Here is a 13,067-nt window from a genome sequence, read left to right as displayed (position 1 = left end):
GGGGGTGTTTAAGAGGAGGTTAGATGAACACCTTGCTGGGGTCGTTTGACCCCAGTACCCTTTCCTGCCATGGCAGGGGGTCGGACTAGATGATCTATTCAGGTCCCTTCTGACCCTAGAAACAATGAAACTATGAAACTATATGTATGACACAGTTTTATATATATGTGCATGTGTGTGTGTATAGGTCCAGGGTATGACCATAAACTGCCACATACTACTACTATGTATGTATGTATTATGTATACATGTATGTATGTTTTTGCTTGGTTAACATTTTAGACATGTCCTCTCATTAAATATGTCTTCTGCAGGCCATATTTGTTTTTAAATGGCTGTGCTCAATGTAGCTGGTGACAGTTTGATTGGAATTTCTCAGTGAATTACTGGAAGCAAATGTATGCAATAAGAAGAAATTAAGTTCCATAAATTAAGGAATTACACAATGATGACTATAAAAGCTACACTAGAAACTGATGCTCCTACTTTAAGCATTCATAATGCTATCAAAATGAAAAATAAGGAGAGCATATAATACCAAACCAATTTCACCAAGAAAGAAAAATAGTTTCCATATAAACAAACTTCAAAGGATGCTGGGTCAAATACTACAGCTCTTACCCACAGAGAACTACCTTTGACTTAAATGCCTACTGATTTAAAAAGGGAGTTTGCCTGAGCAAAGACTAAAGGATTTACTCTGATATAACTATATCAGCTCTCTATCACCCTAGAAACATAATACAAAGAGTTGCTCAGCTATTGTCACAACAGAATTATGGAAGATTGTTAGAGCTGTGTTACCTTGCCTGGGACAGATCCATGTCTCGAGTCATCAGCATACGCAAGCCATCCTCATTAAAGAAGAGGTTGTTTCCACCAGACAGGATACCGCACTTCCTTGATGGTTTTCCACCACTCACCAGCAAGAACCTATCAGATTCTAGCTGACCTGAGTACACAACACACGTATATATTTAGAATTTATCCTGAGGCACTCTTACTATAACAATTTCCTCCAAAAATAAGCTAAATAAACATAACTCAAAGAAGACTGATGGCTTTCCTACATTTTTATTTAGATTACATAAAAACATTGAACACTATTGGGAAACAGGTGAGTGTCATGTGCCAAATGGCAGGTAACAGTTGGCTAAGTTTGAAATGAAGAGTGACAAATATGATGGAAGGAATTTGGTTTGTAAATACTATTTTAACTAAAACTTGTATTTTGTGTTGTTAATGGAGAAACTTGCATTTTGAGAAAGAAAGAATTCTGAGGCATGTGGCATGAGACTACCTGACAGCAAGCCTCATTCAACCCAGGTTGTCAAGGGATTGCATTTAAGGGAGAATGGGAGGCAATACCACAATGGAGGGAAATGAAAGAAGCATGTAATGGGAGGGCTACATGATAGTAATAGTGTTGTTTAGTGCGTCTCATTTCAGGGGTTGGTGCCTCTCAATTGGAGTTTTTGTGCCTTTCCTTAAACTACTGGAAAGTTGAAAGATACGGTCTGGTTTTCTAAGGCTTCTGCTGAGGAATTTTACATCATTAACTCATTAACTCAGAATCCCTGTGCAGTAATAGAAAGTCCTCTGGTCATCCCATTTTAATTTATTCTACATCTGAATGTATGAACTAATATTATTACCAGCAGACAACATTAATTTTAATGATGTATTCACAGCTTTCAGTGAATTCACTTAGATTTCCCTTGCCAGCAATTCTGTACATCTATTACTGTGAAAAAATGAATTGCTTTTCTAGCTGTAGAGTTTCAGAAAACTGTATTCTAGTGGAGAATGTATGTTTCTGTAGCCATAGGTGAGAAAGTAGCAGGAAGTGCCATAAAAAGTGCTGTCAGAAACACCCAGTTGTCATAAATATTGGTTAAGGGCCAAATCCTGACCACTTTACTCGCTTTACTCATAATTTCTGATGAACTACGTTGCTGCCTATGAAAGCGGATGCTTCTATGTATCAGTTAGTTTATAATGTGTCACCCAGCTCTACCTTCTGTCTTACTCAACTGAAGAGTCCCACTGATGTAAACCAGGCAGACTTAGGAAGGGGAGAAAGATTTGACTTTAGGATTTTTTCTCTCTTTAATTGGGTGTTCCCAAAAGGAGGGTAAACAGAAATAGCTGTGAGAGTTCATACAATCAAAGAGATACCTTCAAAATCATCCTTGAGAAAGTCCAAATTCTTGGTGCTTATTTTACAGGTTGGACCAGAATAGCCTGGATCACAGATGCATTTAGTTCCATTGACACAGCTGCCATGACCATTACACATCTCCTCACACTGCGGGCCAATGTAGACATTATCAATAGCCCAAGTTACTGGTTGTGACCCAGCAGGATAAAATCCCTGGTACCATCTGAATCTTACTGATCTGAAAAAGATATATAGTACATCCAAGTCAAACAGAATTCAATTGCATAAGAAAGTACAATTGTTTCTTGTAACACTAACTCACTGAATATATTTGCTAAAAGTGGCCAGATATGTTCATTAGCTTCAATATCCAGTATGCCACTATACTTATATTCAGTGCAAACTTATTTACAGGAAACCAAGGAATCTGATCCACTAGTTACCATCCTTAAAAATAATTAGTGGAGGACTTGAACTAGGATTTCAAATTTGAGCATCCTCTACTCCACCAGTTTCAGAGAGTATGTTATTGGACTTGGGTGGCTTTGACTTTTGTTTTAATTAATAATCTAAGAACCAGATTTGCTCCCCCTGCTCATGTTCAGTGACATCTTATTTCACAATTAGTCACAATAAGCCAGCTGTAGAAGAAGGGTGACATAATATCACCCTAAATTAGGAGGAATGAAAACATAATAGGAGATGTTAACAGATACTCAACCTGTTTTCATATAGCTCATTCTTAAAAGCAATTGATGTTACAAGTTGTTAAGTTAAATTGTAAACTCCTTGGAGTGTTGACTTGCCATTTTAATTTGTATTATCAGTGCTAAACATATCCATGCTGCATATAAAGAATAACAGAGTATGAGAAGGAAGGAGAACAAATTAAACAGAAATGTGGTTTTGAGAGAATAACAGCAGTGTTATTGTAATGTTGTATCCCTAACTGTCCAGAGAATACGTGAAAGTGGGATTTATTTAGTATGATCATTTACTGAAGTAACTATACAGAAGGGAGAGATGTTAGACAAGTTTATATTTACAAAACACTTTCCAGTTCATGCTTTCCCACAGGTATGGTGAAATAAAGGTATTATGCATGGGGAAATTGAGCTAGGGGAACCCCTGAAGCTTGCAATGAGTTTCCCTGGCCAGGTGCTGCATATAAACTTTGTACACTTGGCACTCTCTTGCTCTCTGGAGGTAATAGGGACTACAGGCCAAGTTTAAGAAGTTTGCTGCCATTGGCATTTTGTGCCAGAAAACTTACCTAGCATCTCTCCCAGCTACATAGTCCAATAAAAGTTACTACCAAAACAATTATTGTTTCTTAAGAGAATAATTCAAAGCCATCCCTCTGACCCTACTTTTATTTGCTGGATATTTATTAATATTTGATCTTCTTTGATCAATCGATTGTGACCATAAAGCCATAGTGATATTAGAGCTGGAAAGAACTATTTAATACCTCTTCCTGCACTAAGTCAAGTATTTCTAAGACCTCAAATGCAAGAATACTTTTGATGAATTACTGCATACCTCTTTGTCCTAAAGAGCTATAGTGAGAGGACTTAAGGAGATCTGAGCCATTTTACTTTATCTTTCCAATGCAAGGTACTGCTGTAACAATCACTGATATAAGTGAATCTTACACATCTTAGTAAGCATCCAAATAAAATCAGACACACAGATAAATGGAAATATCCGCAGTTGTACTACAGTAGCTAAGCTATGATCCCAAGTACAATCAGTCTTCATGCTTCAAGATGTAAAATGTGACATGTAGCCAGATCAAAATCCTTCACTTTCACAAAGAGAGCAGTAATGTACATTTAGGTGTACTATTGAGACTTATACATTTCTGTGAACTATCCAAGTGTTAGAGGCTGTTTAAGGAAAAATATGAGACTAGATTGGTTTTCATGAATTGATATGTTTCTTGGAGAAAATACTGGACAGAAAATTAACTAAAAATAAAAATAAAAAGTCCTTGGCAGAATTAGAAGTCACTTACCCACATAGGTGCAGTTTTCCAAAGTGAATTACCTCTCTTCGCCAGCCCTGAGTTGTACCAGCATAGTACGTGCTACTTGGATGATGCTCAGTGGAGCATAGCGAGCTGAGATGACTGCTACTGCTGTAGCAGAGTGGCAGAAGCATGTGCCAGGTTGCCCCTAAGTCTCGTGAGAATTCAAGCTTCACTGGGTCAGCAGATGAGCTGTCTGTGGTGCATCCAATATTGATCTAGAGTAAAAGAAATACAATAAAAAAGATATTACACAGTGCCTTATTCCTTCCTTCTGCATTTCATATGGTACAGAGTTTTGCTTGCCCATGGGAGCTCGGGTAGGCAGCCTAGTGGGTTTCTTGCTTTTTTCTTTAAAGGTATCTTTAAGAGTACCGTAAGCCTGCTCCTCCTCTTGGTATACAGTGTGGGGAGCAGAGCTGTGGTTCAACATCTTTGCTGTGCCCTTTAGGTTAATGCAGGGCTCTCAGAGATATAACCCATGACTTGGATCCAGCTTGCCAAGCCCCAGCATTCAGCCTGTGGTGGTGACCCTCGTCTGAGCTGACCTACACGCCATGCAATGGGACAGTCCCGTGCACCTGCTCGAGAATCCATGCTGCAGGTGGCAACCAGGAAACCCCATGCAGAGTGGATCCTGGATTGGTTGGAGCAGGTGCTGTGTGTGGCACAGTTCTAGATTGGTGTGTGTCAGGGGTGCCATCTGCAGTTTGGATCCCAGACCAGACCAGACCAGACCAGACTGCATGTAGTGGGGTCCTGGAGCAGGTACCAAATACTGGATCTAGTATGTGGGGGGCAGGGAAGAGAAAGGGAGGTTGAGAGTTTGATCTGGCCTGTGGACCAGATCTTCACCATCAACTGGCTTGTAGGGCCAGATGAGTTTGACACCCCTGTGCTAATGTATGCCCCTGGAACTCAAATTAGAGGACTGAAATAATAAATGGCTGTTACACATAGGGCACAAAAAAGAGAGGAGGTCCTTTTATCACTGCCCTGCCATCCACCTGTCGAAGGGCATATCAACATCTGGATCATCATAGTCAAATCAAGTGTTGCTATTACTAAGAAATTAGTTGGATGCATAAAGATTTCGGCAAGAGCAAAACTTGTTTCTAATTAAGCAAAAGAAAAAGTAAGAGACCTGCTGCCCCTAACAGCATGTCCAAAGCAACTGCAACAGCTCTGGTACTACTTTTTTGGAGAACGTACTAGACCAATGGTTTTCAATCAGGTGCTGTAGTACTCAGGGGATGCCTTGGGATTCTTTCAAGGTTGCTGTGGGGTGCCATGTCATGTCACGTTAGTACTAATAGGTGTACAAACATGATTCACAAGGTAAACCCAGAGATTTCAAATAGGAATCCATAGTGTTAAAAACATTCCTGTTGTGGGACTTCTGAGTTCTTCGCAACAGAAGAATTGTTCTATTTTTTTTTGTAGTAAAAAATGACTGAAAAAATAAGAGCTGGCATTTTTCAAGGGACACCTTGAGTCTAAAAAGGTTGAGAACCACTTAACTAAACACGGTGACAAAGAGCATAGGCATTTAAAATGCACAAAATATGCAAACATTCACTGTTAGTTAAATGATCCTTAAGCACACTGTGGTTTTCTATGCTGGAATGCTCCAAAAACAGAAGACTGACACCACAGGGACTGCTCTGAAAGGAGTGTACCATATCATTTCCATCTTTTGTTTAGAGTTGGTATTTATTACCTGTTTTTCATATTTATCCTATTCAGGCCTAAAGGCAGCACTGAAAACAGTATTATAATTAGGATAAGAATTGTTTTTTAGGCCAAACTAGAAATGTAGTCTTAGGTCTGCTAAAAAACTCACTAATTGTTGTTGTGGGATCCTAAACACAAAGAATAGTAGAAATCTTATATGCTCAGTTGTTGGACTAATATGCTGAAAATGTCTAAGTTGTAGTTTTCTAAAGCTACTAAAACTTGTCAAGACAAGCCCATAACGATAAATGATCTGATCTCTCTCTATCTGTATAAAAGTGTTTTTCCAGTCCAAAACCATTTATGTCAAGGTTACAGGTATAAAGACATAGTTTAAACTATTCTGAATGGAATCAGAATTGATACTCAATTAGGCTAGGGACAGAAGTTACACTTAAACCAGTTTAAAATGATCAGAAATTGGTTTAAACCTGTAATAGAACAGAAGTTCAGTGCATATAAACCAGTTTCAAAATGGGCAAAACTAGTTTAAGATCAACCTGGCTGAATGTAGTATCAGACTTAACCGATTTGGATCAAACCAACTTACAGAACTTCTGTCCCAGACCCCTTCCTGGTTCAAGTTAAATCAGTCCCTCAGCATCCCAGGATGCTTTGCAGCCCTGGGCTGTGCTGTGGTGTCTGCTCGAGCAGAGCAGGGTTGGCCCCACCTCTCTGCTCCCTAGTGGAGCACAGAGGGCTGGCTGACAAGGGAGTTGGGGTGGGAAATCCAGGTAGGGATGCAGCCTGGTCTGCCTGGGGCGGGCTGAGCAGCGCCTACCAGACTCTTCCCTGCTGGAGTGGAGGGGGCATGGGTGTGGCACAGCAGGCTCAGGTGGAGGGGGATAAACCCCTCTGCCTCTTCTCTCCCACAGGCATGGGACCCTAGCTGGGGTCTGCCTGACTTTTCCTCCCTGTTCATGGCTCAGCACAGTCTGGGACTCCCAGAGTCCTACTCCTAGGCAGGGGGTGATCTTGCTGCACCTTCCCAGCTGCTGCGGTGGTGGTTTCATTTGGGGCAGCCCAGGGACAATAGGCCAGATTGGGAGGAGGAATGGGAGTGAAACTGGCCCCAAGCCCAGGTGGGGACATGCACAGATTGTGGCAGTGGCAACTCCATCCTGGATGTGAGTCCTGCTGGGCAGAAGGACTCAGGTGGGGTGGGGGGGAGGGAGGTGCGGGGAAAGGGCTGGAGTGTGTGTCCACATAAGCCTAGGCAGAACTGCGCCAGGCTAAGCATGCAGCTTGGGGAGCAGCTCCTGCCTGGCGACCCTTTCTACCTGCTGGAGAGCAGCACCCAGGCTGGCCCCAGTCCTGGACACACAGTGACGTGCATAGTGTAGACTCAACCTAGCAGCACCTGGAGCTGGGCAAGAGTACCAAGAAGCTGGACAGTGCAATTCTGGAAGCCAAGCTGGGCCAGGCACTGGGCTCCTTCACAGGCTCCAAGGTGGATGGGTGCAAGGGTTCCCCGGGCAGTGAGGAGGAGCCAGATGTACCCATCATGACTGCTGCACAGTACTTGCTGGATGGCTTCAGCTCTAAGCACTACTACCTGCTGTTGGGTGAACCTCGTGAGATTTCTTTTGGTCCAGTCCTCCAATTTGTCTAATTTCTGCCTGAATCCTAGCCCTACACTCCAGCATATCTACTACTTCCCAAATGATGTCATTTGCAAACTTGCTGAGCGTGTACTACATCCGATCATCCAAGTCGTTGATGAAGATATTGAACAAAACCAGTCTAAGGACTGACCCCACGAGATACTCCACTTGATACCAGCTGCCAAGTAGACATCAAGCCATTGATTTACTATTCTTTGAGCCTGACAATCCAGCCAGTTTTCTATCTACCTCATAGTCCCTTCATCCAGCCTGTACTTCCTTAGCTTGCTTGTAAGAATGTTGTGGGAGACTGTATCAAAAGCATTGTTAAAGTCAAGGTATATCACATCCACTGCTCTCTCTGCACCCACAGAGCCAGTTATCTCATCATAGAAGGCAATCAGTTTGGTCAGGCATGACTTGTCCTTGGTGAATCCCTGCTGATTCCTTCTAATCACTTGCCTATGATTAGGCTGTGAATCCATGCTGACCTTGCCTGTGAAGGCTGGGTGAAAAAAACACTGAGTACTTCAGCCTTTTCCACATCATCTATCAATAGGTTGATTTGGTAGGTGACCATGATCCTCTTCTTGCTGACATACTCGTAGAAACCCTTCTTGTTACCCTTCATATCCCTTGCTAGCTGCAACTCCAGTTGTGTTTTGGCCTTCCTGATTTCATCCCTTTTTTGCCAATGCAAGACTCTTATGCTCCTTCCTAGTCATTTGTCCATGTTTCCACTTGTTGTAAGCTTCCTTTTTTTGCTCACTGAAAAGTTCCCTGCTAAGCCAAGCTGGTTTTCTACCAATCTGGTTAGTCTTCTTGTGCATTGCGATAGTTCATGCCTGTGTGCTTGGTAAGATTTCTTTAAAAAACAACCAGCTGTCTTGGACTCCTTTCCCCCTAAGACTGGCCTCCCAGGGGATCCTGCCCATCAGTTCCCTGCAGGAGTCAAAGACTGCTTTTCTGAATCCCAGGGTCCATACTCTGCTACTCTCCTTTCTTCCTTTTGTCAGGAGCCTGAACTCGAGCACTTCAGACAGGTCAGCATCCTGATTATTCTTCACCTACCTGGTGGCATGGCAGCAGTGCAGCACAGCCCTGTGTACCTTGTGTGGGGCACACCCCTACGACTTCCCCACCACCGCCACTTCTGTCAGGGGGGCCCACCCTGGACATAATAGTAGGTACCGCCCACGCTGCCTGCATCGCTGAACTGTGGTTGGCCACTGGATGGGCAGACAGTGATGGTGGCAGGGAATCCCTAGGGGTAGCATCCTACATCAGGCACCTGGTACATGGGGCTGTGCTGTGCTGCTGCTGGGTAGGTAAAGAGTGAGAGCACTCCCAGTTTGGTGCCTGGCGGTCCGGCGGACAGTGAATGTTAGCACTTAGGGCTGAGGTCATCCAGCAAATGCCATGTGGTGGTGGTGGGTGTGGCCAGCTCCTTCTTGTTGCCGGGGAGCCCTTGCACCCATCCACCTTGGGGCCTGTGAAGGAGCCCAGTGCCTGCCCCGGCTTGGCCTCCAGCATCACACTGCCCAGGTTTTTGGTGCCCCTGTTCTCCAGGAGCTGGATAACAAGCTCCAGACGCTGCTGTGGGGGCCAGAGCTGGCCTAGGTGCCACTCTTCAGCAGTTAGAAAGGGCCACTGGGAAGGAGCTGCATGCTCAGCTTGGCTCGGCTTTGCCCTTCTCCGCCCCTCCCAACCTGGGTCCCTCTGTTCAGCGGGGCTCACATCCAGGATGAGCGCCCTCTGTGCTCTGCTCTGTGCATATCCCAACCTGGACTTGGGGCCAGTTTCACTCCCCTCCCTCCCCCTGATCTGGCCTTTGCTCTAGGGCTGTCCCAAGTGAAACCCCCATCTCAGAGGCTGGGTAGGTGCAGTGGGATTGCCCCCTGGTTGGGTGGGGTGTTCTGGGGGTCCTGGACTATGCTGAGCTGTGAGCAGGGGGCACAAGCTGGGCAGACCCCTGCTGGGGTTCTGTGCCTGTGGGAGAGGGGAGGCAGGGGGGTTTAATTCCCCTCCCTCCCTGCCTTTGCCTGAGACATGGCCTGGGTCAGCCACTGCTGGCCATGTCCCCGCCACTGCTCGGGGAGAAGCCTGGCAAGGGCTGCTTCACTTCTCCCAGCCAGGCACATCCTGGCTGGGGTCCCTGCAGACCAGGGTGAGGCTTTAAACCTATCATACTCAGCCTGCTGGGGCCTGGCCATGCCCCCTCCCTTCCCCTTCAGCTCAGCTTCCCTCCAGCTTTCGGGCCATTGGCAAAGGGAAGGGAGGACTCATTCTGAACCACTGCAGGCATGTGGCTGCATTTCTGAAATCAAAAGTGAATGTGTATTAACTTGCTTGTTGGTTCAATCAACCTGCAAAGATTGAATCAATTCAGGCTTGGGCTTTTCAAATATCTGTACTTAGCCTTACAGGATGTCATGTAAAATAAAATACTTTACATAGCAAAAGCAGGAGGGGGCAACAGGGGAGGTCTTCTCATTCTTCCTGAGAAAGTGGGGCAATCAGCTGGTTACCTCAGATGTCTGCACCTGAATGCATGGATCCTGGGAAACAAGCAGGAGGAATTAGAAGTCCTTGTACAGTCACAGAACTATGATGTGTTTGGAATAACAGAGACTTGGGATAGCTCACATGACTGGAGCACTGTCATATATTGCTATAAAGTGTTCAGGAAGAACAAGCAGGGGAGAAGAGGACAAGGAGTTAACCTTTATGCAAGAGTCATATGATTGCTCAGAGCTCCAGTATGAAACTGGAGATGGGCCTGTTGAAAGTCTCTGGGTTAAGGTCAGAGGGGAGAGCAACAATGGTGATGTTGTGGCGGGTGTCTGCTATAGGCTACCAGGTGGATGAGACTTTCTTCAGACAGGTAGCTAAAGTTTCCTGATCACAGGCCCTGGTTCTCATGGGGGACTTCAGTCACCATTGGGAGGGCAATACAGCAGTGACGTTTTGGAGAGTGTTGGGGACAACTTCCTGGTACAAGTGTTGGAGAGACCAGCTCGAGCCTGTGCTTTCCTTCTTAACCTGGTGCTCACAAACAGGGAAGAACAGGTGGGGAGCACAGAAGTGGATGGCAACTTCAGCGGCAGTGAGCACAAGATGATCGAGTTCAGGCTCCTGACAAAAGGAAGAAAGGAGAGTAGCAGAGTATGGACCCTGGGATTCAGAAAAGCAGTCTTTGACTCCTGCAGGGAACTGATGGGCAGGATCCCCTGGGAGGCCAGTCTTAGGGGGAAAGGAGTCCAAGACAGCTGGTTGTTTTTTAAAGAAATCTTACCAAGCACACAGGCATGAACTATCGCAATGCACAAGAAGACTAACCAGATTGGTAGAAAACCAGCTTGGCTTAGCAGGGAACTTTTCAGTGAGCAAAAAAAGGAAGCTTACAACAAGTGGAAACATGGACAAATGACTAGGAAGGAGCATAAGAGTCTTGCATTGGCAAAAAAGGGATGAAATCAGGAAGGCCAAAACACAACTGGAGTTGCAGCTAGCAAGGGATATGAAGGGTAACAAGAAGGGTTTCTACGAGTATGTCAGCAAGAAGAGGATCATGGTCACCTACCAAATCAACCTATTGATAGATGATGTGGAAAAGGCTGAAGTACTCAGTGTTTTTTTCACCCAGCCTTCACAGGCAAGGTCAGCATGGATTCACAGCCTAATCATAGGCAAGTGATTAGAAGGAATCAGCAGGGATTCACCAAGGACAAGTCATGCCTGACCAAACTGATTGCCTTCTATGATGAGATAACTGGCTCTGTGGGTGCAGAGAGAGCAGTGGATGTGATATACCTTGACTTTAACAATGCTTTTGATACAGTCTCCCACAACATTCTTACAAGCAAGCTAAGGAAGTACAGGCTGGATGAAGGGACTATGAGGTAGATAGAAAACTGGCTGGATTGTCAGGCTCAAAGAATAGTAAATCAATGGCTTGATGTCTACTTGGCAGCTGGTATCAAGTGGAGTATCTCGTGGGGTCAGTCCTTAGACTGGTTTTGTTCAATATCTTCATCAACGACTTGGATGATCGGATGTAGTACACGCTCAGCAAGTTTGCAAATGACATCATTTGGGAAGTAGTAGATATGCTGGAGTGTAGGGCTAGGATTCAGGCAGAAATTAGACAAATTGGAGGACTGGACCAAAAGAAATCTCACGAGGTTCAATAAGGACTAGTGCAAAGTCCCGCACTTAGGACAGAATGATCCAATGTACTAGGTACAGCAACTGGCTAAGCAGCAGCTCTGCAGAAAAAGACCTGGGGGTTACAGTGGACAATAAAGCTGAATATGAGCCAACTGCCCTTGTTGCGAAGAAGGCTAATGGCATAATGGGCTGCATTAGTTGGAGTGTTGCTAGCAGATTGAGGAAAGTAATTATTCAGCCCTATTCTGCCCTGGTGAGGCCACATCTGGAGTACTGTGTCCAGTTTTGGGCCCCCACTACAGGAAGGATGTAGACAAAATGGAGACAGTCCAGCAGAGGGCAATGAAAATAGTTGGGGGAATGAGGCACATGACTTCTGAGAGAGGCTAAGGGAATTGGGCTTATTTAGTCTGGAGAAGAGAAGAATAAGGGGGGATTTAATAACAGCTTTTAACTACTTTAAGGTGGGGGGTCCAGGGAGGATGGAGCTAGACTATTTTCAGTAGTGGCAGATGACAGAACAAGGAACCAAGGTCTGAAGTTGCAGCAAAGGAAGTTTAGGTTGGATATTAGGAAAAACATAGTTACTAGGGGAGTAGTAAAGTGCTGGAATAGGTTACCCAGAGTGGTTGTGTAATCTCCATCCGTGGAGGTTTTTAAAAACCATCTAAACAGGCCCTGGCTGGGATGCTGTAGTTGGGGATGGTCCTGTTTTGAGCAGGGCTTGGGCTTGGACTAGACCTCCTCAGGTCCCTGCCAATCCTAATTTTCTAGGATTCTATATGGAATAATAAAGCATAGATGAAAATCATTTCATTTATACTAATGTCCTCAAAACCCTTAGCTGAAAGCATTTAACTTTTTGTACAATGCTGGTACCAGATGCAAAAAACCCACATATAGGTCTTATGAGGTTAACACTCTGCAGACTTCCAGTATCTTAATGTGAACTCAAAGATTTTTTTCTACAGCTTTTTCATCTATTTTTTAAAACAGGAAACAGTTTATGTTCAATATTTTATGAAACAGTTGCATGACAGATTGCAACGTGCATGAGTACACAGCCAAATCTAATTTTCTTGGACTACTTTAACTATCATTTTAGCAACAGTTTACAAGCTTATATCATTTGTTGCATAAAGATGGAATGTACTATGACCTAGTTAAATGCTAAACGCATACAAAATATATATAAATATATATATCAATAGATTCCACAAATGAAATCCCAGGCCTTAGGGTTACTCCCATGAGTTGTCCCACTGACTGTACGATAGTAAATATTATGCTTTCTAGAACTGTTCGTAGGACTGGCTCCTTATTTGCTCCTAGTTTTCAACCAGTTTTGTATAGCTCACTAGGACTTTCA

The 13,067-nt window shown here is 44.2% G+C and overlaps 1 protein-coding gene across 1 annotated transcript in view; it reads right to left on the bottom strand.

The window, feature by feature from the left end:
• Nucleotides 1-13,067, bottom strand: part of RELN (reelin) — a 560,682-nt gene that overhangs the window by 69,324 nt on the left and 478,291 nt on the right. The window contains exons 41-43 of the mRNA XM_019543587.1: nt 4,179-4,408; nt 2,179-2,399; nt 805-952 (exon numbers count right to left, since the gene is read on the bottom strand). Coding sequence (XP_019399132.1) covers nt 805-952; nt 2,179-2,399; nt 4,179-4,408 — 599 coding nt within the window. The remainder of the gene's footprint in view (nt 1-804; nt 953-2,178; nt 2,400-4,178; nt 4,409-13,067) is intronic.

This window comes from Crocodylus porosus, unplaced genomic scaffold (genome assembly GCF_001723895.1).
Source record: "Crocodylus porosus isolate Cpor-Errol unplaced genomic scaffold, CroPor_comp1, whole genome shotgun sequence".
Classification (NCBI taxonomy): Eukaryota; Metazoa; Chordata; order Crocodylia; family Crocodylidae; genus Crocodylus; species Crocodylus porosus.
This window is presented reverse-complemented; position numbering and strand designations above follow the sequence as displayed.